The sequence below is a fragment of the Nomascus leucogenys genome, chromosome 4, assembly GCF_006542625.1.
Source record: "Nomascus leucogenys isolate Asia chromosome 4, Asia_NLE_v1, whole genome shotgun sequence".
In the NCBI taxonomy this organism is placed as follows: Eukaryota; Metazoa; Chordata; class Mammalia; order Primates; family Hylobatidae; genus Nomascus; species Nomascus leucogenys.
Genome location: NC_044384.1, coordinates 140,636,598 through 140,662,685, shown reverse-complemented (window position 1 = coordinate 140,662,685; position 26,088 = coordinate 140,636,598). Strand labels below are relative to the sequence as shown.

The window sequence follows — 26,088 nt, the reverse complement described above, 5'->3', positions numbered from 1 at the left end:
CCGCCGTAATACTTAATTATAAATCTAACAAAATAAATTATACAAGATTTATGTCAGGAAAATTACAACATTGTAATGAAAGAAATCCAAGAACTAAACAAATGGAGAGCTATACTCATTTCATGGATAGGAAGATAATATTATTAAGATGTCAGTTTCTTCCAACTTGTTGTTTAGATTCACTGCAATCTCAGTCAAAATCTTAGTAAGTCATTTTGTGGATATTGACAAACTAATTCTAAAGTTTATTTGAAGAGGCAAGAGATCTAGAATAGCCAACAAAATATTGAAGAACAAAGTAAAGGCCTGATACTCTCCAACTTCAAGACTTACTAACTTTATAGCTATAGTAATCAGGACAGTGCGGTATTGGTGAAAGAATAGACACATGTATCAATGGAATGGAATAGGGAACCCAGAAACAGACCTATGGAAATATAGTCAACTGATCTTTGACAAAGATGCAAAGACAATTTAATGGAGAAAGAAGAGATTTTTCAATAATTCTAAAACGGCTGAACCTTCTCATGCAAAACAAACAAACAAAAAATGAATCCAGACACAGACACTTACACCCTTCACAAAAATTAACACAAAATGTATCATAGATCGAAATGTAAAACACAAGCATGGTGAAACTGTCTCTACAAAAAATTAGCTGGGTGTAGTGGCTTGTGCTTGTAGTCCCAGCTACTTGGAGGCTGAGGTGGGAGGATCGCTTGAGTCTGGCAGGCGGAGGTTGCAGTGAGCTAAGATCCCCCACGCTAACTGTAAAACACAAAATTAAAAAACTTGTAGAAGATAACATAGGAGACAATCTAGACGACCTTGGATTTGGCAATGACATTTTAGATACAACACCAAAAGCATGATCCATAAATGAACAAATTGATAAGCTGGGCTTCGTTAAAATTAAAAACTTCTGTTCTGAGAAAAATAGCATCAAAAGCACGAGAAGACAAACCACAGGCTGGGAGGAAACATTTGCAAAAGACATGGCTGATAAAGGACTGTTATCCAAAATATACGAAGAACTCTTAAAACTCAACTCTTAAAACCCAATAAGAAAATTAACTACTGATTTTAAAACGGTTAAAAGCCATCTCACCAAAGAAGATATATACATGGCAGGTAAGCATGTAAAAGGCATTGTTTAGTTTTCCACGTACATACCCTATTCATGTCATGTTAGGTGTAAACCTAAGTATTTAAGTTTTTTTTTATTGTGGCAAAATACACAAAACAAAATTTATCATTTTAACAATTTAAAAATGTACAGTTCAGTGGCATCAAGTACAATCACACTGTTGTGCAACCATCACCACCATCTACCTCCAGAACTCTTTCATCTTCTCAAACTGAAACTCTACACCCATTGAACAACAATTCTTAATTCCCTGTCCTCCCAGGACCTGGCAACTACTATTCTTTCTGCCTCTATGAATTTGACCACTCTAGGGAATATATATATATGTGGAGTCATACAGTATTTGTCTTTTTTTTATTGGTTTATTTATTTAACATAGTGTCTTCAAGACTCATTCTTGTGTGACTTGTCAGAATGTCCTTCCTTTTGAAGGCTGAATAATATTCCATTGTATGTATATATCACATTTTGTTAATTTATTCATCAGTCCATAGATGCATACGTTGCTTCCTCCTTTTGGCTATTGTGAAAAATGTTGCTATGGAACACAGGTATACAAATATCTATTCAAATCCCTGCATTCACTTCTTTTGTGTATATACCTAGAAGTGGAATCATATGGTAATTAATTTGGGAGGAATTGTCATACTGTTTTTCATAGTGGCTGCACCATGTTACATTCCCACCAGTAATACACAAGGGTTCCAATTTGTCCACAACCTTGGCAACACTTTTACTGATAGTAGCCATTCTAGTAGGTATGAAATGGTATCTTTTGATTTGCATTTAATGACTAGTGATGTAGAACATCTTTTCACATGCTTATTGGACATTTGTGTATCTTCTTTAGAGAAATGTCTATTAAAGTCCTTTGCTCATTTTTAAATCATGTTTTTTGTTGTTGTTGTTGTTGAGGTGTAGGGGTTCTTTTTATATTCTCAATATCAATCGCTTATTGGATATATGATTTACAAATAGTTCCCCCTGTCCCAGGGGTTGTCTTTTCTCTCTGTTGATAATGCCTTTTGACACACAAAGGTTCTTAATTTTAACTAGCTGGGTGTGATGGCATGTGCCTGCAGTCCCAGCTACTCCAGAGGCTGAGGTGAGAGGACTGCTTGAGCTCAGGAGGTTGAGATTGTGCCACTTCACTCCAGTCTGGGCAAAAGAGTGAGACCCTGTCTCAAAAAAAAAAAATCCTTAATTTTGACAACTCCAACTTATTATGTATTTTCTCTTTTTTGCCTGTGCTTTTGGTGTCCTGTCCAATAAAACATTGCCAGATCCAATGTCATAAATTTTCCCCTATGTTTTCTTCTAAGAGTATTGTAGTTTTAGCTCTTACATTTAGATCTTTCATCCATTTCAAGTTAACTTTTGTATATGGTGTAAGGCAAAGGTCCAAGTTTATTTTTTTGCATGTGGATATCCAGTGGTTTTAGTTCATTTTGTTTGTTGCTATAAAAGAATACCATATGTTGGGTACATTTAAAGAAAATAAATTTATTCCTTACATTTCTAGAGGCTGGGAAATCCAAGAACATGGCACTGGCATCTGGTGAGGGTTATCTTATGGCAGAAAGGCAGAGGGCAAAAGCAAGCACAAAAGACAGATCACAAGGGGAAGCTAAGCTTACTTTTATAAGAACCTGTTCTCATAAGAATTAATTCATTCTTGAGGGCTACAACCTAACCACCTTTTAAAGGTCCTACCTTTTAATATTGTTACATTGGCAATTACGATGCCAACAAATAAACTTCTGGGGGACACATTTAAACCACAGCACCACTTTTCCCAACATTTGTTGAAAAGACTGTCCTTTCTCCATAGAACCATCTTGGCACCCTTGTTGAAAATCATTTGACCATAAATGTAAGGATTTCTTTATGGACTCTTCCTATTCCATTGGGCTCTAGGTCTCTCTTCAAGCCATTTCCACATTGTTTTGATCACCATAGCTTGTAGTACGTTTTGAAAAGAACGTGTAAGACCTCTAATTTTGTTATTCTTTTTCAAGATTGTTTTAGCTATTCAAGGACTGTTGACATCCCATAAAAATTTCAGGATGGATTTTTCTATCTCTATAAAAAACTGATGTTGGGATTTTGATAGGGACTGCATTGAATCTGTAGATTGCTTTGGGTAGTAGTGACATCTTAACAATATCGTCTTCCAGGCCATGAATGTGGGATGTCTTTCCAGGTATTTGTGTAATTTTTTCCAGTAACATTTTGTAGTTTCCACTGTGCAACTGTTTCATCTACATGGTTAAGTTTATTCCTAAGTATTTTACCCCTTTGATGCTGTAAAGGGAAATTTTTAAAATTTCTTCTCCAGGTTGTTGCTTGTTAGCGAATAGAAATGCAACTGATTTTTGAATGTCAATTTTGTGTCCTACAACTTTGCTGAATTCTTAGTTGCAGAAGATTTCTTATTGTGTGTGTGTGTTTAATCTTTAGCGGTTTCTACACTATAAGATCATGTCACCTGTAAATAGAGATAGCTTTATGTCTTCCTTTCCTATTTGAATGCCTTTAATTCCCCCAATTCTTGCATAATTGCTCTCGTACAACTTATAGTACTATATTGAATAGAAGAGGTGAGAGTGGCCATCTTTGTCTTGCTCCTGATTTTAGAGAAAAAGCTTTTAGTCTCTTACCACTGAGTATGATGTTGGCTATGGGGCTTATATAAATATTTGGCTTTTAGTATATTAAGGTAGTTTCCTTTTATTCCTAGTTTGAGGTAGTTTCCTTTTATTCCTAGTTAATTGTTTTTAAATCAAGAATGTTGATTTGTATCACCTGCTTTTTCTGCATCAATTGAGATGATCATATTTTTCTCCTTAATTTTTTTTTTTTTTTTTTTTTTTTTTTTGAGATGGAGTCTCGCTCTGTCGCCCAGGCTGGAGTGCAGTGGCGCAATCTCGGCTCACTGCAGGCTCCGCCTCCTGGGTCCACACCATTCTCCTGCCTCAGCCTCCTGAGTAGCTGGGACTACAGGCGCCTGCCACTATGCCTGGCTAAATTTTTGTATTTTTAGTAGAGACGGTGTTTCACCGTGTTAGCCATGATGGTCTCGATCTCCTGACCTCGTGATCCGCCCACCTCGGCCTCCCAAAGTGCTGGGATTACAGGCGTGAGCCACTGCGACTGGCCTCTTTAATTCTTTTAATGTGTGAATTACCTCGATTTTTACATGTTGAATATTCTTTGTATTTCAGGAATAAATCATAATTGATCATGGTGTAGAATCCTTTTAATAGCCTGTTGAATTCAGTCTGCTAGTATTTTATTTTTTATTTTTTAGTGATGAGGTCTCACTATGCTGTTGCCCAAGCTGGGGTACGGTGGCTATTCACAAGTGCTATCATAGCACACTACAGTATCAAATTCATAGACTCAAGGAATCCCCCCATCTCAGCCTCAAGTAGCTCGGGACTACAGACATGTGACATCATACCCAGCTAGTATTTTAAATTCTGGTGAATTTTGTTTGCTAGTTGAGCATTTTAAAATCTATATTCAAAAGGGATGCTATTGTGTAGTTTTTTGTGTTCTAATCTGGCTTGGGTATCAGGCAACGCCAAAGTCATAGAATGAATTTGGAAGCGTTTCCCCCTTTTCAACCTTCAGAGGAGTTTGAGAAGAATTGGTGTTAATCCTTCTTTAAACACCTTGCAGAATTCATCTGTTAAGCCATCTAATCCCAGGCTTTGTTGGGAGGTGTTTGCTTATGAAATCAATCTCTTTAATAGTTGTAGCTCTATTCAAATTTCCTATTTCTTCATATTCAGTATTGGTAGGCTGTGTATGTCTAGGAATTGGGCCTTTTCATCTTGGTTATTCATTTTATTGCCATACATTTGTTCATAGTATTCTCTTAGAAACCTTTTTCATTTCTGGAAAATTGTTGGAACGTCCCTGCTTTCATTTCTGATTTGCCTTTTCTCTCTTTTTCCTTAGTCAATCTACCTAAAGGTTTGTCAATTTTATTGATTTTTTCTAAGAACCAACACCTGGTTTTGTTGATTTTATCTACTGTTTTTCTATTCTTTATTTTATTTCTATCTGTTCCAGTCATTTTTATTTTCTCCTTTCTTCTTATTTTGGGTTTTGTTTGCTCTTTTTCTAGATCTGTAAGGTGTAGAATTAGGTTGCTGATCTGAGACCTTTCTTCATTTTTAGTGTAAGCATTTATACCATAAATTTCCCTCTTAATACTGTTTTTACTATGTAAGTTTTCGTTGTTGTATTTTCGTCTTTATTTATCTGAAGATCTTTCATAGTTTCCCTTGTGATTCCTTCTTTGACCCAATAGTCACTTAAGAATGTGTTGGTTAATTTCCCCAAATCTGTGAATTTTTCAGTTTTCCTTTTGTAGTTGTTGCCTAGTTTCACTCCATTGTGTTCAGAAAAAATACTTTGTATAATTTCAATCTTTGAAAATTCATTAAGGCTTGTTATGTGGCTTAAAATACAGTCTTTCCTGGAGAATGTTCCATATATACTTGAGGAAAATCTGTTTGCTGTTGTTGGATGGAGTGATCTGTATATGTCGTTCATGTCTAATTGGTCTATACTGGTGCTCAAATCATCTGTTTCCTTATTGATCTTCTGTCTGGTTATTCTATACATTATTGAAAGTGGGTACTGAATTCCCCTACTATTATTGTAGGGCTATTTCTCCATTCAATTCTGTCAATGTTTGCTTCATATATATTTGGAGTTCTAATGTTTGTGTACAAACATTACAACTTCCTATGTTCTAACTGAACATAATCTAAGAACATAATCCAAAAACATAATATAACTTTTTATGTTTTTGCTATCTTCTTAGTGAACTGACCCTTTTCTTATTTAATGTCCTTATTTGTCTCATGTAACAGTGTCTTGACTTAAGGTCTATTGTATTTAAAATTATAGCCAACTTTTCCCCTCTTTCGGCTATTTGCATGGAATATCATTTTCCAACCTTTTACTTTCAGTCTCTGTCATGAGATCTAAAGTGTGCCTCTGGATGACAGCATATAGTTGGATTCTATTTTTTTAAAATCCATTCTGCCATTCTATGTCTTTTGATTAGAGAATTTAATCCATTTACATTTAAAGCAATTTCTGATAAGAAAGCACTACTTTTGTCATTTTGTTGTTTTCTGTATGTCTTACAGATTTCTTGCCCCTCACTTTTTCCATTACTGCTTTACTTTGTGTTTAGCTGACTTTTTGTAGTGGCACATATTCCCTTCTCATTTTCTGTTTTTGTATATACAGAGTCTCACTCTTTGCCCAGACTACAGTGCAGTGGTGCGTCATGTCTCACTGCAGCTTCAACCTCCTGGGACCAAGCAATCCTCCCAGCCTCCCAAGTAGCTGGGACTACAGGCATGCACCACTATGCATGGCTAATTTTTTATTCTACAGACTGATCTTGAACTCTGGGCTCAAGCAATCCTCCTGCCTCAGCCTCCCTAAGTGTTGGAAATACAGGAATGAACTACTACACCTAACTTAGATATTTTCTTTGTGGTTATTGTGGACATTAAATATAACATTTAGAGTTATGGCAAGTTAAATTGATACCAACTTGACTTCAGTAACATTAAAAAACTCTACTCCTTTACAGATCCTCCCTCCACTCCCCTCTTTGTGTTATTGGTGTCACAACTTACATTTGTATATACTTAATATCCTTTTTTTTTTTTTTCTGAGTCGGAGTCTCACTCTGTCACCCAGGCTGGAGTGCAGTGGCACATCTTAGCCTACTGCAACTTGCACCTTCTGGGTTCAAGCAATTCTCTTGTCTCAGCTTCCTGAGGAGCTGGGACTACAGGTGCACACCACCATGCTTGGCTAATTTCTGTATTTTTAGTAGAGATGGGGTTTCACCATATTGGTCAGGCTGGTCTCAAACCCCTGACCTCAGGTGATCCACCTGCCTTGGCCTCCCAAAGTGCTGGGATTACAGGTGTGAGCCACTGTGGCCAGTCTATTTCCATTATTATAGATTTGTATTTATTTTAATAAATTTGCCTTACAAATCCTGTAGAAAATAAAAACAATTAAAAACCAAAATTAAAATAATTTTGTAGGGCAGGTCTAGCGGTAATAAACTCCCTGAGTTTTTGTTTACCAAGAAATGTCTTAATTTCACCCACATTTTTGAAAGATAGTTTTGCCAGAGATTAAATTCTTAGTTGGTAAATTCCGCCCACCACTTCATAACTTAAAATATATAATCCCACTGCCTTTTGGCTTGTAAGGTTTTTTTTTGCTAAGAAATCCACGGATAGTCTTATTGAGGATCCCTTGTACATTATAAGTTATTGCTCTCTTGCTGCTTTCAAAACTTGTTGACTTTTAACAGTTTGATTATAATGCATCCTGGTGTGGGTGTCTTTGGGTTTATCCTACTGGAAAATCTTTGACTTTCTTGGATTTGTATTTCCATGTATTACCTTAAAATTGGGAAGTTTTCAGCCATTATTTCTTCAAATAATCTATCCCCTTCTCTCTTCTCTATTTTGAATTCCTATAATGTGTATATTGGTCTACTTCTTCAGGTCCCATAAGTCCCTTAGGCTCATTTTTTTTATTTTTTATCATCTTTTTTCTTTCCTTTTTGTTCTCAGACTTAATAATTTCAAATTACTGGTGTTCAAATTCAATGTTTGCTTTCTTCCCCCTCTGTTCTAGGCTACAGTTAAGCCTCTCTGGTGAATTTTTGAATACCCTTAAGTATTTTTCAGCTCCTGAATTTGTTTAGTTCTTTTTTAAATATATAATTTTCATCTCCCTGTTTATATTCTAATTTTGTTTATATATATAGTATATATATTCTCTCTATATACAGTGTATGTGTGTATATATATATTCTCTCTATATATACATATATACACATATATACATATATACACATATATGTACACATATATACATATATATACACACATATATACATATATATGTGTGTATATATATATATATATATATATATATATATATACACACATGCTACCTTGCCTGGCAAGTATTGTGCTTTTTAATTTTTATTTTCACCACTATATATATATAATATACATAATGATATATAATATATATTATATAACTATAATATATATACTATATATAATATATATTATATAACTATATTATATATACTATATATTATATATTATATAACTAAATATAATATATATACTGTATATAATATATATTATATAACTATATAATATATACTATGTATAATGTATATTATATAACTATGTATACTATATATATTATATAAGAATATATAATATATATTCTAATATAATATAGAATATAACTATATAATATATATTCTATATATAATATATAACTATATATAACTATGTAACTATATATAATATATATTATATAACTATATATAATATATAACTACATATAACTATATATAATATATAACTATATATAATATATATTATATAACTATATATAAAATATATACTATATTATATATTATATAACTATATATTATATATACACTATATATAATATATATTATATAACATATATAATATATACTATATATAATATATATTATATAGCTATGTATTATATATACTATATATAATATATATTATATAGCTATGTATAATATATACCATATAGTATATATAACATATATAATATGCATTATACATTATATAACATATATAATATACATTATACGTTATATAACATATATAATATATATTATACGATATAACTATATATAATATATATTATACGTTATATAACGTAGATAATATATATTATACGTTATATAACTATACATAATAGTTATTATACGTTATATAACTATACATAATAGTTATTATACGTTATATAACTATACATAATAGTTATTATACGTTATATAACTATATATAATAGTTATTATGTTATATAACTATATAGAATATATAATATATTATATAACTATATAGAATATATAATATATTATATAACATATATAATATATATATGATATATTATATAACTATATATATAGTTTTCCTGATTTCCTTTAGTTTTTTGCCCATGCTTTAACTCTTTCAGCACATTTAAGATGGTCATTTAAAGCCTTTTTCTAGTAAGTACTCTGTGTGTTTCCTCAGTGACTATTTCTAGAGGTTTATTTTGTTCCTTTGAATGGACCATGTTTGCCTGTGTCTCTGTATGTCTTGTAATCAAATGGACGTTTGAAGAACACCTCTTCCAATTTTGGAAGACTAGAGTTATTTATTATGAAGCCCCTGAACCTAAAGATCAGCCCGGGGTAAAGGCTTAAGGGCTGCTCAGGTCTTCTGGGCATGCATCCTATCTGGGCCTATGTGTGTGTATTTCCCCATTTCTTCTGGCTGCTTTCAAATGTCTTAATTTCCCAAAGCGTCCCACCTCAGCTTCTTCTCAGAGCCTTAGATGGCCTATTGTATTCCTCTGCCCATCATCTCTTGCTCACAGTTGTCCTCAGATCTACAGTTCCCCTTCAGTTTTCACACATCATGGTGCACCCCACTTCCTTCTGAGGCTTTCAGCCTAAGCTCCAAACTATGCTACCCTTCCATCTGAGGCAGGAGAGACAGATACTGGTTTCTTGGACATCCCACAGATAGGCGAGAATTATACAAACAATTTGCACTTTGCTCTTTCTGGCCCAAGGGAGACAGTCAAAAATTGGTCCTGTTCCTCTGGACTTCAGTGCATGGGTGAGACATGAGCAAGTAAAAACAACACTGAATTTCCTACCATTCTGAGTGTGGCCTTTTTCTCATTGGTATTCGCTTGGTTGCTACAGATCTTTGGTTGGTTTCTAGAGCTCCTATAAAGTGATTTTAGTCAGTCTATAGCTGTTTATTTGAAGTTTTATGGGAGAATAAGGGCCTGGAGCTTCCTGGTCTGCCATTTTGTTGATGTCCTCAGTATTTTAATCTTTTAAAAAGTGATTGTACATGGTATTGTGCTTTTTTTTTTTTTTTTGAGACAGGATCTCTTTCTGTTATCTATATTGGAGTGCAGTGCTGCAACCAGCTCATTGTAACCCCAAATTTCTGGACACAAGTGATGCTCCCACCTCAGCTTCCTGAGCAGCTAGGACTACAGGTGCACGCCACTTTGCCTGGCTATTTTAAAAACTTTTTTGTAGAGATGGCGTGTTACTATGTTGCTCAGGCTGGTCTCAAACTCATGGCCTCAAAGTGATCCTTCTGCTTTGGCCTCCCAAAATGCTGGGATTACAGGAGTGAGCTATCTTGCCAGGCAAATATTGTGCTTTTAATTTTTATTTTCAACAGTTCATTAAAGTATGAAAATTGTGTGTTGTTCTTGTATCTTGTAAGCATGCTAAATCCATTATTAGTTCAGGGAGGTGGTTTAGGTAGATTTCTAGAGGTTTCTATGTAGAACAATCATCTTAAAACTCAATAATAAGAGAAAAATGCAAGGAAAATGCGGGCAAAAGATTTGGACACTTTATAAAAGAAGATATAAGAATGGCCAATAAGCATATTAAAAGGTGTTCAGCATTATTAGCTAACCAGAAGAAAATACAAACCAAAAGCAAAATGAGATACCGCTATGCTTTAGAATGACTAAAATGATTGAGAATATCGAGTGCTGGGGAGGTTGCAGAGCACACAGAACTTTCATGAACTTCTTGATGGAAAGTGGTACCTTTTAGAAAACTGTTTGACAGTTTCTAAACTAAACAAACATTTATCACATGACCCAACCTGTTCACTCCTAGGCATTTTCCAGGGGAAATGAAAGTGTATGCCCCAAGAAGGACTTGTATTTCAATGTTCATAGAAGTTTTAGGCCCAAGAGTCCAAAACTGCAAAAAAATCCAAAAGTTCATCAACTGGTAAATAAACTGTCATCTATCCATACAATGGAAACTAGCTAGCAATAAAAACTATGGACATTGTTGAATCTCAAAAGCATTATGCTAAGTGGGAGTCATTCCATGTATATGAGATTCTGGGAACAATAAAGTTATAATGGTAAAGAGCACATCAGCGGTTGCAAGGGGCAAGGGCATGGCGGAGAGAGGACTGACTGTAAAGGGGCTTGAGGAAACATACTGGCAGATAGAAATGTTCTATATCGTAGTAGTTGTGGTCATTACACACCTGCATATGCTTCTCAAAAGTGATCAAATTGCACACTTAATAGTGGTGCATTTTATTGTTTGTAAATTATACTTTAATAAGTCTGATTTTATAAATGCAATCTTGAGCAGTAGACAGATTTCTTTAGCCTGCAGGTGCCCACTTACCACGCTGAAAGGCCCCACTTGCCTAAAAATAGAGAAATACGAGGAAATAATTTCATTTACCCACTTACTCATTTCATCATTTATTTGTTAAATTTATTTATTAAAAGTATATCTTAAACATGAATTAGGGGACAGACAGTACCAGGTGTTGGGATACAGAGCAGGGAAAGCTGCTCCTGTGATAAGCATGCACTCAGCACTCCATGAGTGCAGGAGAGGGACATCCAGCCCAGACCAGGGTGTTAGGGAAGCGGGTGGCTGCTGAACTAAGCTCTGAATGATGAATACGTTGTGCTTTCCCCCACAACATGTTCACAAAATGACCCTAAGGAATAGTTGGGAGGCTGTTGTAGCACAGAAGAGTGGGCATTTTAGAGTCACGCAGGTGTGGGCTCCAGTCCTGACCTGGCTGTTTGCCAGCTGTGTAACCTTGAGAAAATGTCAATCAACCAGAGTCCCATTTTTTTCATACCCAGAATCAGAGTAATCAGAAGTACCTATACATTGCTCCGAAAATAAATTAGAAAATATTTCTCTTTTTTTTCTTTTAAGATGGAGTGTTGCTCTGTCACCAGGCTGGAGTGCAGTGGTGTGATCTCAGCTCACTGCAACCTTCGCCTCCTGGGTTCACACGATTCTCCTGCCTCAGCCTCCTGAGTAGGTGGGATTACAGGCATGCACCACCATGCCCAGCTAATTTTTGTATTTTTAGTAGAGATGGGGTTTCACCATGTTGGCCAGGATGGTCTTGATATCTTGACCTCGTAATCTGCCTGCCTCAGCCTCCCAAAGTGCTGGGATTACAGGCGTGAGCCACTGCACCGGGCCTAGAAAATACTTCTAAAACATCTAGCTCAATAAAGGATTAGTAATGATAATGAGACATACATATCAAGTAGCCTCTTTGGTTACCATAACCTCTTCCCACCATCCTGGTCAACCACTAGGAATGAAAAATGCAGGGACTGGGGTTCCTGAAACTCAAGACTCACATAGTGTCACAGTCAGTAGAGTTGCAGCCAAGCGGTCTTTGCTGCCTGGCACCCCTCAGGAATGAGCCAGAAGAAGACCCCAGTCCAGGGAGAGGTCACGAGATGCCACCCACCCCTTTTCTTCTGTCTGAGGTTGTTCTGCATCCAATCATTGCCTTGTTTTGCACCTCTCTGGTGAAATTTCTAAGCTTCCTTTCAGTTCTAAAATCCAAGGTCCATGAAGCAAAACTCAAAACACAAAACACAAAAAGTCAAACCCCAGCAAAGGGGTTCAAAGTCATCATTCCTGAACTTCACTGTGAAGAGAAAAATGTACTCGGGCACAAGCTTCTTCTAACTCTGAGCTTTCACACCTGTGCATTCACGCGCAGGGGTTTCGCTGCCTTGGACACCAAATGAGCATTCCTTGGCTTGAAAACTCTCTTAAGGCTGACAGCATCCTTTTGAATTTGGATACATAAAATTGTGACTATCCAAAGGAGGCACATGGCTTTGTTTTTCCAACTTTAGTGACACAGTTAGCTAAATGGTGAGCTCTTGAGGGCTGGGACCATGTCTTTTCACACCTGTATTCCCAGCCCCTAGCACAGAACCTTCACCACTGAAGCTTGTGGAACGAATGGCTGAATGAACACATCTGATGGTGTTTTCCCACAGCATTTTCTGTATCTCTCCTCTAACTCATGAATTACACTGCAGTTAGCACAAAGGTACACTACATGCCAAAATGGACTAAATAACATGCAGAAGAAATTCAATTATTAAAAACAAAAATAAAACATAGTCCCCATCACATCTTTAGGATGAAAAAGGTGTTAGTCCTGGTGGGGGGGCCAGCCTGGGGTGATGGACGTCACAGCCTTCTGCCACCCCTTTATGAACTGGCAAGCCTGGCCAAGGTACTTATTGACTCTGAGTCTGTTTCTCCACCTAAAAAATGAAGAGCGTTAAGAATGCGGCTCTTACGGGGCTGTGCTGAGCAGGACTGCTTGTTTCAGGGATGAATGCCGGGAAGGGTCCCCTGATTTGGAAGACCTACTGCCTCATGTGTCCCGAATACACTCTGATTGTCCCTCTTCCAGTTCAGTTAACATCAGCTGTTCATCGCAGATTGCAAGGGCCTTGCCCATCGCTACAGGATTTTGTAATCCCTCCAGGCTAAATTGCAATTAACTTGCTCTGTTGGGGCTGCCTAGGAGTCCTGGGCAAGGGCAGGACCTGAAGCCTGTCACCTGAGCAGTCTGAGTCACTGTGCCCACACCCCGGTCCTGCCGAGGGCCTGCACAGGTTACCACCTCCAGTGGCAAGCCCTGAACCTCCCTGGGACTCTGCTGTCTCCAGGATGACCTGGACACACCTTCCTGTGGCACATCCTGGAGCTTGTTGTTCCTGGGTGACAGTCACAGGAGCAGGTAAAAAGTGGCTCAGGAGCCTTAGGGATGGCTCTGCAGAGGACGGGGCCTGCTGGTGCCAGTTCCTCATCGGAGAGAGGATGGAAGCTACCCTCCTGACCAGGACTGGGTTCGCTACTATCATGTGAGGAGCACTTGGCATTTCTGAAAAAGACTTTCTTTTTTCTGAAGCAGGGTCTTGCTCTGTCACCTAGGCTGCAGTGCAATGGCACAAACATGGCTCACTGCAGTCTAGACCTCCTGGGCTCAAGTGATCCTCCCACCTCAACCTCCCAAGTAGCTGAGACCACAGGTGCGTGCCATCACACCTAGCTAATTTTTATTTTTTGTAACAGATGGGGTCTCACCACGTTGCCCAGGTTGGAGGTCACACTTTATTGCCCAGGCCACTCTTGAACTCCTGGCCTCAAGCTATCCTCCTGCCTTGGTCTCCCAAAGTGCTGATGATATAGTTTGGTTCTGTGTCCCCACCCAAATTTCATCTTGTAACTCTCACAATTCGCACGTGTTGGTGGGGGGCCAGGTGGGAGGTGATTGAATCATGGGGTCGGGTCTTTCTTGTGCCGTTCTTGTGATGGTGAATGGATCTCACAAGATCTGATGGTTTTAAAAAGGGGAGTTGCCCTGCACAAGCTCTCTTTTTGCCTGCTGCCATCCATGTAAGACAGGACTTGCTCCTCCTTGCCTTCCACCATGATTGTGAGGCTTCCCCAACCACGTGGAACTGTAAGTCCAATTAAATTTCTCTAGTAAATTACCCAGTCTCCGATATGTCTTTATCAGCAGCGTGAAAATGAATACAGCTGGGATTACAGATGTGAGCCAATGCGTCCAGCATTGACTTTATTTTCTTAGAACCACTTTAGGCTCACAGCAAAATTAAAAGGTACAGAGAATTCCCATATACCACCTCTGCTACACCAAGGCACAGCCTCCTCCACTGTCAACACCTCCCACCAGAGTGGTACATTTGTGACAATGGATCAAGCTACATCGCCACATTACCATCCCCCACAGCCACAGTGATGTTACAGTTCACATGCACATTGTATGGGTTTGGATGGATATATGATGCCATGTGTCCAGCATTCTAGGATCATAATTTCCTTGCCCTAAAAATCCTCTGCAGCACTTCCTTTTCATTTTCTCCTCTTGTATGTGTGGAGGGAGAGAAGAAAAACGCATTGCACGCCTGCTGTCAGGTATTTTGCTGAGACGCATTTCATTTAATCCTACAACCACCCTTTGGTCAAGGAAGACTTGAAAACAAGGCCCTGGGAATGAGTCTGCTGAGATCCCAGTGGCCAGGGGACAGTTACAAGGAAAACCTAGGGAGACATGCAGACGAATTCAGAATAAAGCTTTCAAGCAAGGTGGGTGAAGAGGTCTCATCTACTGAATGCAGTGCTGGGAGTCAAGGGAACCCCAAGTGCAGGGGGCGGCGTGTAGCCACAGGAGAGCATCCCTGGTCAGACACCTTCATCCTGGGATATACCTGACGCCTTCAGAACACGGGTTCTTGCCTGGGTATGGTCTGTTCATTTGTATTCATTTAAGAATCCTGTTAGCTGAGCATGGTGATGTGGACTTGCAGTCCCAGCTACTCAGGCGTCTGAGGCAGGAGGATCACCTCAGCCCAGGAGGTCAAGGCTGCAGTGAGCTTTCATTGTGCCACTGTACTGCATCCTGGGTGACAAAGCAAGACCCTGTCTCTACTTTAAAAAGAGGAGAGAAAGAGGGGGATAGAGAGAGAGAGAGAGAGACAGTGAGCGAGCAACCTGTACCTTCCTTGTGCCTGGCACTGTCCTGGTGCTATAGGAATACAAAGATGAAGGTTCCCTTCAGAGGTCCTAGGGTTGAATGGGGAAAGTGACATACCCCAAAACACAAGTAGACTTTGATGAGCACAGAGAGCACTATGAAAATTCAGAAAATGGAGAGATTGCTTCGGGGGGCCGGATCAGGACAGGCTGGAGAAGTGGATGGCACCTGTGGTGGGCCTTGAAGCCAGTGGCTGGAGAAGGGAAGCCTGGTCGGAGCCACAGATATGCACCAGGGGAGGGACTGCGGGCAGGAGGCAGAGCCGGGAGTGCAGGTCCGGGGGAGCAGCATTACCGAGGAAACAATGGGAGGTGCAGGGCAGCACTGTCCAGACAGGGGTCAGACAGAGGGGTGTCGAGCTGGGAGCTTCCTGAAGGTGAGGACCTACCTAGTGTACAATGGTGGCAGACACTTGATTAGGTTGGACTGCTGATAACGCCTCTTGATGTTGGGGTGAGAATGAACAAGAGCATGGGGTGCCCATAATAACGGGGGGCAGGAGGCAGCCTGGAGAGGATGGGTTCCTCTTAGACCCACTGAATCTGATAGGCCCTCTGGACGGTCGGCTGGAGACACAAGACGAAAGCTTGAGAATAGTGGGGACAGAGATGCTGACGTGAGAATCACACAGAAGGCAGCAGAAACGCCGGCCATGCAGATGTATACAGAAAATGGATAGTGAGAGGACAGAACCGATGGCTCAGAAACACTCAAGGGTGTCCCATCTTCCCACACTTAGCTGACCGCAGGAGGAGGAGGAGCCAAGGAGTATTCAGAAAAGGCGGAGGCTTAGGAGCTGCATGGAGTCGACACAGTTAGAGAAGGAGACTAAACGGTCTGAGATGCAGTTACTCACTGGGGCTGCCACGTACCTCACAAAGGTGAAGACGAGGGTGCTTCCTTCCATCAAGGTGCTGGGGTCACTCTAGATTGCTCAAGACCTTGATTCTCTAAGGTTTGAAGGCCGGAGTCAGAGTTTGCCTTCAGCAGTTTTCCATGTAACAAATGTGTGTTGATACCTGTTTTTGTTCCATCCAGGTTCGAGGGGCATCCCCAGTTAGTGGGTGGAGGGAGGCTACCTGGAGGCCACCTCTCCTCTCCCATCTCTGTGTACCCCATCTGCACACTCAGTAGATCCTCTGGAGACAGGAGAGGCGGGAGGAAGCTGGGCTTTATCTTCAGACTGACCTGTTAAGAGCCATTCCACGCAGGCGAAACACATTTCTAATGCATTCTATGTGGAGGAAGGCACATGCTATAATTTGGCGAATTTATCACAGAGTTAGAAATGCTGTTAAGTGTAGACAGTTCCTCCTCAGGTTCAAGTCAAATGAGCTGGCAAAGAGCTTCTCACAGCTCATGCATGAATGCCAAAGGGGAGAGGCCACTTGCTAGCCACGGCGGAGGAGGCTGCATCCCGGGCATAAATGTATTGAGATTAATCCAGGACATGGCAGTACCTTCTAAATGACACACATTCATAGAACTTGAATGTGGGTAGGCTTTGTAATGCGTCAGTCACTCCGTTGTCAACTGGCCTGGAGCCCGGAGTCGGTGTTCAATAAATGTTTTCAGAACAAATAACTGCTTTCAGCACCCATGCACCTTTTTCTAAGGAAACAACACAGAACATACAAACAGAAAATTTCAGCTATAACTGATTACAAAATTCTCCCGCCTAGCTAAAGACTTCACTGCTGCTTTCCTTAAAAGTTCATAGCTAATGCCTGCACAACAGGCAGCTGAGGTGGGAGGAAGTGCGCCTCACGCAGCCTGCACCAGCCGCCTACCCACCGGTCCACGGCAGGCGAGGCCCGGCCCCACCCACTCTTCTTTACCTGCCATCTTTCTCTGGCTTATTCCTCCCTTTTACTGGTTCCATGAAGGCTTTAAGTCATTGCAGTATACTCAGTATTTCCTAAATAGATCGGACACTTTTATGCAAGGAGTTTAGTCATCGACTTTACTAGGACACGGTACTAATTTGCTCATTAATAATCAAGCACTATAAAATCACACACCGAGCACCCGACCTGACCTCCTGCCCTGCCTGCCGGCACAACAGGCTCTGAAATGCAGCAGCTGCAGAACCAGCAAGATAAACAGGGCGGTGACGAGGAGGTTCTTACTCCAATCTACGTACAGCTGCTGCCTGCTGATCCAAGGGCTGAGATCACTTGGACAGACCGTGCCGAAAGCCTTTTCTGATGCTGTTTTTCAGTAAACAGGTCTCAGCGTGTGTCTGCCAGTCAGTGAACAGGTGGAGGAGGAGGGAGGCAAAGGGATGGCCTCCGCTAGGAAAGAGATGCTCACTGGGATTTCATCTCTCAAAAGCATCAATATTTTCTACAAGTTGAAAACATTCTTTTTCAGACTTGCAGACAGTGTTTAAGAAGCCAACTCACCCAATTTCCCACCCACCTCTTGACTAAGTTGGAAAAGAAAATCCATTGAGAATGTCTCATGTGCAGCATACCTGAAAGTATTTGCTATAGCTCCTCCGAATCATACTAACTCAAATTAATTGTGAAACTCTCTGCAGTTTGCCTGCTGCTTTCGAATCCATTCCCAATTAAGAGTAACAATGACAGGTGAAGAGCATCTGCAATCGGGAGCTTTGCAGGTGGAACTGGCTGTGGCAAGGATGGAGGAAAAAGGGCGTGGGTTTGTGACTACAGTAGATAGTGGGCTGGGGCATCGCGGGGCCTCTGGGAACAGCATCAGTCTAGTTATAAAAAGGTTGAAAGCTGGACGCAGTGGCTCACGCCTGTAATCCCGGCACTTTGGGAGGCCGAGGCGGGCAGGTCATCTGAGGTCAGGACTTTGAGACCAGCTTGGTCAACGTGGCGAAACCCTGTCTCTATTAAAAATACAAAAATTAGCTGGGTGTGGTGGTGAATGCCTGTAGTCCCAGATACTTGGGAGCCTGAGGCAGAAGAATCACTTGAACCTGGGAGGTGGAGGTTGCAGTGAGCCAAGATCACACCACTTCACTCCAGCCTGGGTGACAGGGCGAGACTCCATCTCAAAAAATAATAATAGTAATAAATAAATTAAAAGGCTGCGAGGCCCTTCTGTAAAAGGGGTGATGATAATGGTTACCTCCTGGGTTGTTTGAGGACTAAATGAGTTGGCTTATTTGAAGTACTTGGAATAAGGCCAGGCATCCAAGACCTCATACAATAATAATAATAATGCATTAAAATTAACAGAAAAGGAGAGAAGGTTGCTGCAGGACAACGCGGAAGAGTCTCTTCAGTGGACAAATATTTTCTTGGGAGCCTACTTTTCCTCTTTAAACTGAAAGAACCAAGGAAAGCACTGAATAATACTAAAATCAATGTATTTTTACCTGGTGAAATAATTCAAGGCAAAAACAGGGTTCATATGCTACTCATTTTTAAAGTATCAAGCATAAAATGCAGAGTATTTGTTTTGTTGTTCTGATTTCCACTTAGATCCAGAAAACCAAGTGGACTGAAAAACAGACAGAAAAATGAAAGCTGAGGGTATCTAGAGAAAAGAGAGTCTCCACCTCCTTTGGAACAAATCTGCTCTTTGCTAAGCATGTGACTCATTCTCAGGCTGCCCACTCAATTATTAAAATAATTCACGAGGGGCCAGGAGCAGTGGCTCACACCTGTAATCCTAGGACTTTGGGAGCCTGAGGTGGGCAGATCACTTTGAGCTTAGGAGTTTGAGACCAGCCTGGGCAACATGGCAAAACCCTGTCTCTACTAAGAATACAAAAATTAGCCAGGCGTGGTGGCCCGTGCCTGTAATCCCAGCTACTCAGGAGGCTGAGGCAGGAGAATCGCTTAAACCTGGGAGGCTGAGGTTGCAGTGAGCTGAGATCACACCACTGCACTCCCTCCTGGGTTATAGAATGAGATTCCCTCTCCTAAAAACAAAAACAAAAGAAACCAAACAAACAAAATATTCAGGAGGCCTTTCTCCAGCCTATGAAAACAGTCATCACCACATTCTACATTCTCTCAGTAAAAGCTGCATGTGGGCCAGGTGTAGTGGCTCACAACTGTAATCCCAGCACTTAGGGAAGCCAAGGCGGGAGGATCACTTGAGGCCAGGAGTTCAAGACCAGCCTGGGAAACATATCAAGACCGTGTCTCTAGAAAAAATAAAAATATTAGCCAGGTGTGGTGGCACATGCCTGCAGTCCCAGCTGCTGCGGGGAGGCTCAGGCAGGACGACTGCTTGAGCCCAGGAGTTCGAAGCTGCAGTGAGCTTTGATCAGGCCTGTGCATTCCCGCCTGGGCAACAGAAAATGACCCTATCTCTGAAAAAAAAAAAAAAAAGAAAAAAACAACAGTTGCAAGTGAACAATCTTACAGTCCAGCTGCTTTGGAATTCCTAACTCCAGGAACTACCAGCTCCCTTCTGCACCTCCCTCCTCTGGTCTTCCCACCCAGCCCCTGCACTCATGTCTGACCGAAATGCATTCCACCTGCCTCCTAAATACACCTGCACACAATTTGGTATACTCTCCTGGCTCTAATTTTTACTGGTAAAGGAAGTTAAAACAAAAGGCCAAAAAAAAAAAAAACCCAGCATCTATTTATTTTTGAAAGTTAGCTCCCCTTAGGTTCCATGCCTTCCACTTCTTTCCGGATCCCTGGTTTCACAGGCAAGATGAGACAGGCAGAGAGAATTTGGGCATGTGCCCTCTGTGGAGAAAGTGACTTCAGAAACCTCTGAGGCTTTATTAGCCTGGGATTCTAACCTCGGGGGGACATGAAAAATTCGGAGACGAGTCATCAGGCTCTATATTCATGACTCTTCTCTGTGTGTGTGTGTGTGTGTGTGTGTGTGTGTGTCTTTTCAAACAAATAGCACTGCGCAGTATCCTTAGAGACTACAGCCAAATGTCCTTCATGTATTTTCTCTACATTTCAAGAATCTCGGCACCCTGCTTCTTCCTATCTAATGTGTGACCTTGAGAGTTAAAATCAAGAGGAAAAGGTCACCGAATTGGGGGCAAGTTTGAGTTCCCGTAACCAGCCACAATCTCTGCATCAAAACGGAGGACAACACACCGCCTGGGCGGCAGGGCCAGGCAGCCTCAAGGCCTCCATGGTAGGCTGGGGACATGGGGACCTGGGGAAAGGGGGTGCAGGGAAATTTGGAACTAGGAGGGGAACATGAGAAAGAGGGAATAAACGCGTATGCGGATGAAGAGGAATAGCAGGAGGAGATGAAGGCGGCGCAGAGGGCAGAACGGCAGACACAGGGCTGGGAAGGTGGCAGGGCTGGACTCCAGAACCTCAGCTGAGCGTTTTCTTCTCCTGTGTCCGAGGGATGGTGTGAAGTGTCTGCAGGCATCCTAGTGAACCCACAGGGAAAGTTCGGCTGCCACACAGGGAGAAGGCCCAAGGCACGGCAGGTGAGGGCAGTACAAGCATGGTGCTGCAACACTACTCTGGGAGCAGGGCTGAAAGGTGTCTTTTGCTCTAAGGACTTTCATAAGGCAGTCCGAATCCAAAGACTGACTTTAGTTTCACGGCCTTAGCCTCTCAGTTTCTTAAGCCTTCTGAGGACCTCCTGATCATGACGAATACGTCACTATTTACAGCCATGTGACAGATAAATCAGAATTAGGTGATTTTTTCTGAAGGACCCCCAATGGGAAACATATGAGAGTACCCACACTCGGCACAGGAACGGCAAGAGTCCTCCTGTGAGAGCTGAGAGATGACACTGGCCCTGAGTCTGTCCACTGCTGAAGCTTGGCAGAGGCGGGGGAAGCGCTCAGAACAGTCGGCTGCCACTGCTTAGTGGAGGGGAGGGCGTTAACACGTTTCCCCATCAAAACCAAAACATAACAAAAAACCTCTCTGATTTGGGAATGTAATCATATAATTTCTACTTGGCAAAAATGTTGGTTGGCTATAGAACAAAAAGAACAATCTGAATCCAAGCTATTGCCTCTTAATCCTTTAATTAGGCTGAGTCTTTCAGAAGAAAGCACCATTCATTGTTACTGAGGGGAACCCAGAGCAAATGGAGGTAGTGACACACACACACACACACACACACACACACACACACACACACAAATAGACGCACGCATGCACACACACGTGTGTACACTTACACGAATGCATGTATTTGTAATGATTATAATTAAACTCTCTTGCCGAAGGGCTCAGAGTTTACAAAAAAATTTATTTGTGTCTGAGAGCCACGATTTAGAACATTAAAAAGGTCCTCCTGGGAATGTAACTTGGGGGAAATGTGGCGACAGGGCAGGACTCGGCAGCCCATGGGCATGTCACAAGATGCGTCCAGGCGCTCTGGGGTGAACTCTGCTCTGACTTCAGGCCAGAGGTGTCTGCCCCCGCAGCGCCCTGACAGCTTAGTGGTCGGAAGGCCCCAGCTGGGAAGGATTCATTTGGAATCTTTCTTCTTCTTTTTCACTAGCGTTTCTTCTAGCGTAGTGTCCTCTGCTATCTCTACTGGTTTTTGCAGGTTTTTCTTCCCTCTCCTCTTTTTGGGCTTCAGGGTGAAGTCCCGGCCCTCAGGCGGCTGCACACGGTTCCCTGCATCCTCAGCAGAGGCCTCGGAACTCTGGTCCCAGCAGGGGCCTCTGAGCTGCTCTTCTGCTGGCGCACTCTTCTTCTTGGCCACTCGCTCCTGGGCCTCGGCCCTCTCAGGCTTTCCCTCCGTGTGCCTCTTGGCCTTAGGCTGGGGGTAACCTTCCACATCTTTACCTGTGGCCTCTTTGTTTCTTTTCTTCCCCCTTTTACGTTCCACCTGCGTCTCGGAAATGTCAGACCCTGGAACTGGAACCTGGGGCTTGTTCTTCAGGGCTTCCATCCGCTTGGCAAAGTACTCCTGGATGGTGAAGGCGCTGGTTGTCGTGGTTTCGTTCTCATCTGGAGTGGAGGGACTGGCATCGCCCTATGGTGGGCAGAAGAGTTAAAAGGCAGGTAAGCATCAACTGTTCACCCCTCACCGCACCCAGGAGGCACTCACACCCGGCGCCCACACCCAGCACCCACACCCGGCGCTCAGCCGGCACCCACACCCGGCGCTTGGGAGACAAGGCTGAGTGCCAAGCTCCCTTTGGCCTCTCTCCCTTCTGGTCGGCCTGAACTGCAGGCCCGGAGCAAGGCGGCCACACACTCCAGCTGAGTACTAGGTGGGGTGGCAGATGACAGGCAGCAGCTAATGTCAGAAGGGAGCAGGCAAGCCGCCTCGATGGAATTCTGAGTAAACATCTCCCTAGAAACAAGTGTTGTGGTGACTAAGATCCCAGAATCTCCTATCAGAAACAGGGACACTGGTGTTCCAGAGCTTGGTGATTTTGTTAGACACTGATTTCACCTTCATTATGGGTTACATGGGCCTCTGTGTTGATCTGAAACTTAAGACTCCACCTGGATAGGTTAACCTTCCATGAGGACAGGAGCTACATTCTACCCTGGAACCTGGCTTTCCGGGGGGCACCCTTTCTCCCCCAAAGGTGGAGTGTGGCCGCTCTGGCAGCTGCTCCTGAAGGGAGGACAGAGTGGAGACTCTGTGTGTCTCAGCCTCCTCCCTGCACGAACGGGCCAGCTTGGGGGCTTCTTTCCCTCAGCTGGGGGTGGGGAGTAGGGAAATGCCCCCTCCTTCCCTAACAAAAACTAGATACCCAGGACTGTGTTTGGGCTGCTTTTAAATGTGAGTTACTCACACATAACAGCTGGGATTTGGATTTTAATTTTAAATGAGTATATCGCATTGTCAGGTAGTATCTGCTATAAGAAAAAATGTGAAAAATGTATATATCTGAAAGTACGTTTTGCTGTAAAGCTTGAAAAGCGAGAGAAAATTCCTAAGGGGAGAGGCTGGGATAAAGAATGAGATGCTGGAATCGCCATTTGGGTTGAGGCTGGCAGTAAGGTGAGGAGGCGTGCCTGTGAGGCAGGAAGTGCCTTCGGGTTGAAGACTATAAGCAATATGCTCGGAGTCAAATCAATGTCTGCAGCAACTCTGCCCACAGAGACTCTGGAAGTAAGTCATTAAGCAATCGTGCTAAACTTAGGTTTTCATAGTCACCCAGCTTCTTCCTTCACACTCATTTATCTCACAAGAAGAGGCTGGGTGTTCCACGCTTTCATGTTGGGAGGGTGGGAAAGGGCTCCGGAATAAAGCAATCTCCAAATCAGGATTCTACTAATGATCCTAAACTTGGATGGCAAGGTTCTGCTTGTGCAGGTAACTGAATTACAAACCACCTATAAACAGACCCTGTATTGTCTCCACACAGTGGTCCTCAAAAACCAGCTCAGTGGAATCCAACATAATGTCCCATTTGCAGTTCCAGCAGAAACGATATTATTATATATCAATGGACAATTGGGCCTTCAGTGGCAAGTGCCTCAGACAGCTTTCACCAAAGGGTACATTAAAAAAAAAAAAATCATGTGGTCAATTCTGGAATTTCAAAATCAATAAATCAACTGAGTTTTGGGAAGAGGTTTTAATTTTATCTATTACTATTCAATTTGTGCTGGAATTCCATGGGGTGATTTTGAGAAAAATAAAAAAAATCTGCCCCAGGAGATTTGTCTTTTTGTTCTTCAAATGTTGAAAAAGAGCTGAAATGCTGCACAGCAGAATGAAGGATCTTCTCAAGGCTCTCCTGGCACAAGCCAATCCCAGGCTCATGAACGAGAAAGATCCTGCCTCCCACAGACGGGCACCCTCACAGCCACACGGAGACAGGCTCAGTGACCAGGCACCCTCACAGCCACACAGGGACAGGCTCGGTGACCAGGCACCCTCACAGCCACACGGGGACAGGCTCAGTGACCAGTCACCCTCATAGCCACACAGAGTCGGTGACGATGGCTGGCTCATTTATGCAACATAAGTCTCACTGACAGTTTCGTAGCACTACAAGAGCCTGCAGTCTGTAGGCCACTCTTTTGGAATGTATTTGTGAGGTTGGAACTCACATCTGAGTCGAATCCTATGACTCCTTACCTTGCTCATCTATTTATTACCTTGTGAATTCCTGATTTTAATCACAAGAACTAATTGCTGGTATTAATCACATTTTTTATTATCAGGAAATACAACATTTTTGAGTCACTTGTTGAATTCAGTGGGTCTTCCTAACTCCAGAAAGTAAGTATGCTCATAATCAACTCCTGGGATGTAAGTTTAATAGGCACGGGCCACTGCACAGGCTTGGCAGGGCATGGAGACAGGCTAGAGAGGGGCCAGCACCTGAGTCCTACTTCTTCCCAACAAAGTGCTGGCCACACAATGACTGGCTAGAGAGAGCTGCTTAACGGAGGGGTAGCCACCCTCCCACATCACAGAAATGTGCCTATTTTTCAAGACCATGGACTCAAAGGAAAAATACGTTGAAAGTCTGACTCCTGCAGGAGCAATGGCCAGGACTCATCTTTTATACACCAAAGTCAGAAACTCAGTTTCACTACATTTCTGCTTCTGCATTCTTGACCATGGCATCACATAAAAATAAACACATCTTTTCAAGAAAACTAACGCTTTTACAGCTAGTCTCTATCAAAGTAAACAAGTATTGAGAAAAACAAGTTACTTCTAAGCATTTTGAAATGACAATAACTTGCATTTTCCCACATTTCCATTAAACACACAATACAACCTCAAAAAATAATATCTGTAATATTTAAATGCGACATTCACTGCTTCATAAGTGTTGAGAATGTCTGTTTGCTAACTGTGTTCCAAAAACTAATGAAACAAATTTAAGACCAACTTGAAAACTTCTGGTTCCATATAAAATACTACCAAGAAATATGGTTAATCATCTTGCCAAATGTGATTTAAGCTCAGGGATTCAGGAAATGTCTCTCTTTGTTTTTTAAATTCCAGTGCTTGCTGTTCAGCTAAAGGAGGTTTTTGCCACTAATGGCAAAAACCGTGATTACTTTTGCACCAACCTAACAAAATAAGCAGGACTGGCCTTGTCTGTTCACAGGAAGCCTCACGGTCCTCTCCCTTCCTTCAGTGCTAATGAGTGCATTGCATGTGTCATAAACACTTGATGACTGAATTTCCCAAACGGTAAGTGGGCCTTAATTTCTACCTAATCAATAAGTATTTGTGGCTTTGAACTGAGATGACTCCGGAGCACCTGTTCCCCAGTTCACAGAGCTCTGAGAGTTTAACGCCAGGCCCATGGGATTACTCTGCTCAATCACGTGAGGAAGCTTCACCCAAAGTGATCCGGCCTGGGTATCCTGAGGAAGGCAGCTATCACCACCGTGCCAGGCACCTGACATCAAGCGGCATCTCAGCCGACTCTTACGGCAACCTGAGGAGAGGCGTCCTCTCCACATGACACAGGCAGAGAGTGAGACTCCTAGCACTTAATCCGCAGAAGGTCTCACAGCCGGAACATGGCAGGAGAGAGACAGC

General features: G+C 41.9%; 1 protein-coding gene and 1 long non-coding RNA gene across 3 annotated transcripts in view; one reads left to right on the top strand and one right to left on the bottom strand.

Moving 5' to 3' along the window:
- LOC115834832 overlaps nt 1–26,088 on the top strand; it is a 44,071-nt gene that overhangs the window by 14,837 nt on the left and 3,146 nt on the right. The window contains exon 2 of the long non-coding RNA XR_004029826.1: nt 24,747–24,804. This is a non-coding gene — a long non-coding RNA (uncharacterized LOC115834832). The remainder of the gene's footprint in view (nt 1–24,746; nt 24,805–26,088) is intronic.
- PINX1 (PIN2 (TERF1) interacting telomerase inhibitor 1) overlaps nt 21,612–26,088 on the bottom strand; it is a 75,293-nt gene continuing 70,816 nt past the window's right edge. The window contains exon 7 of one of the 2 annotated variants that reach the window (XM_003271429.4): nt 21,612–22,590. In XM_003271429.4, the coding sequence (XP_003271477.1) occupies nt 22,078–22,590 (513 nt within the window). In that variant the 3' untranslated portion in view covers nt 21,612–22,077. The remainder of the gene's footprint in view (nt 22,591–26,088) is intronic. The other variant, XM_030812390.1, reaches the window with a different exon arrangement.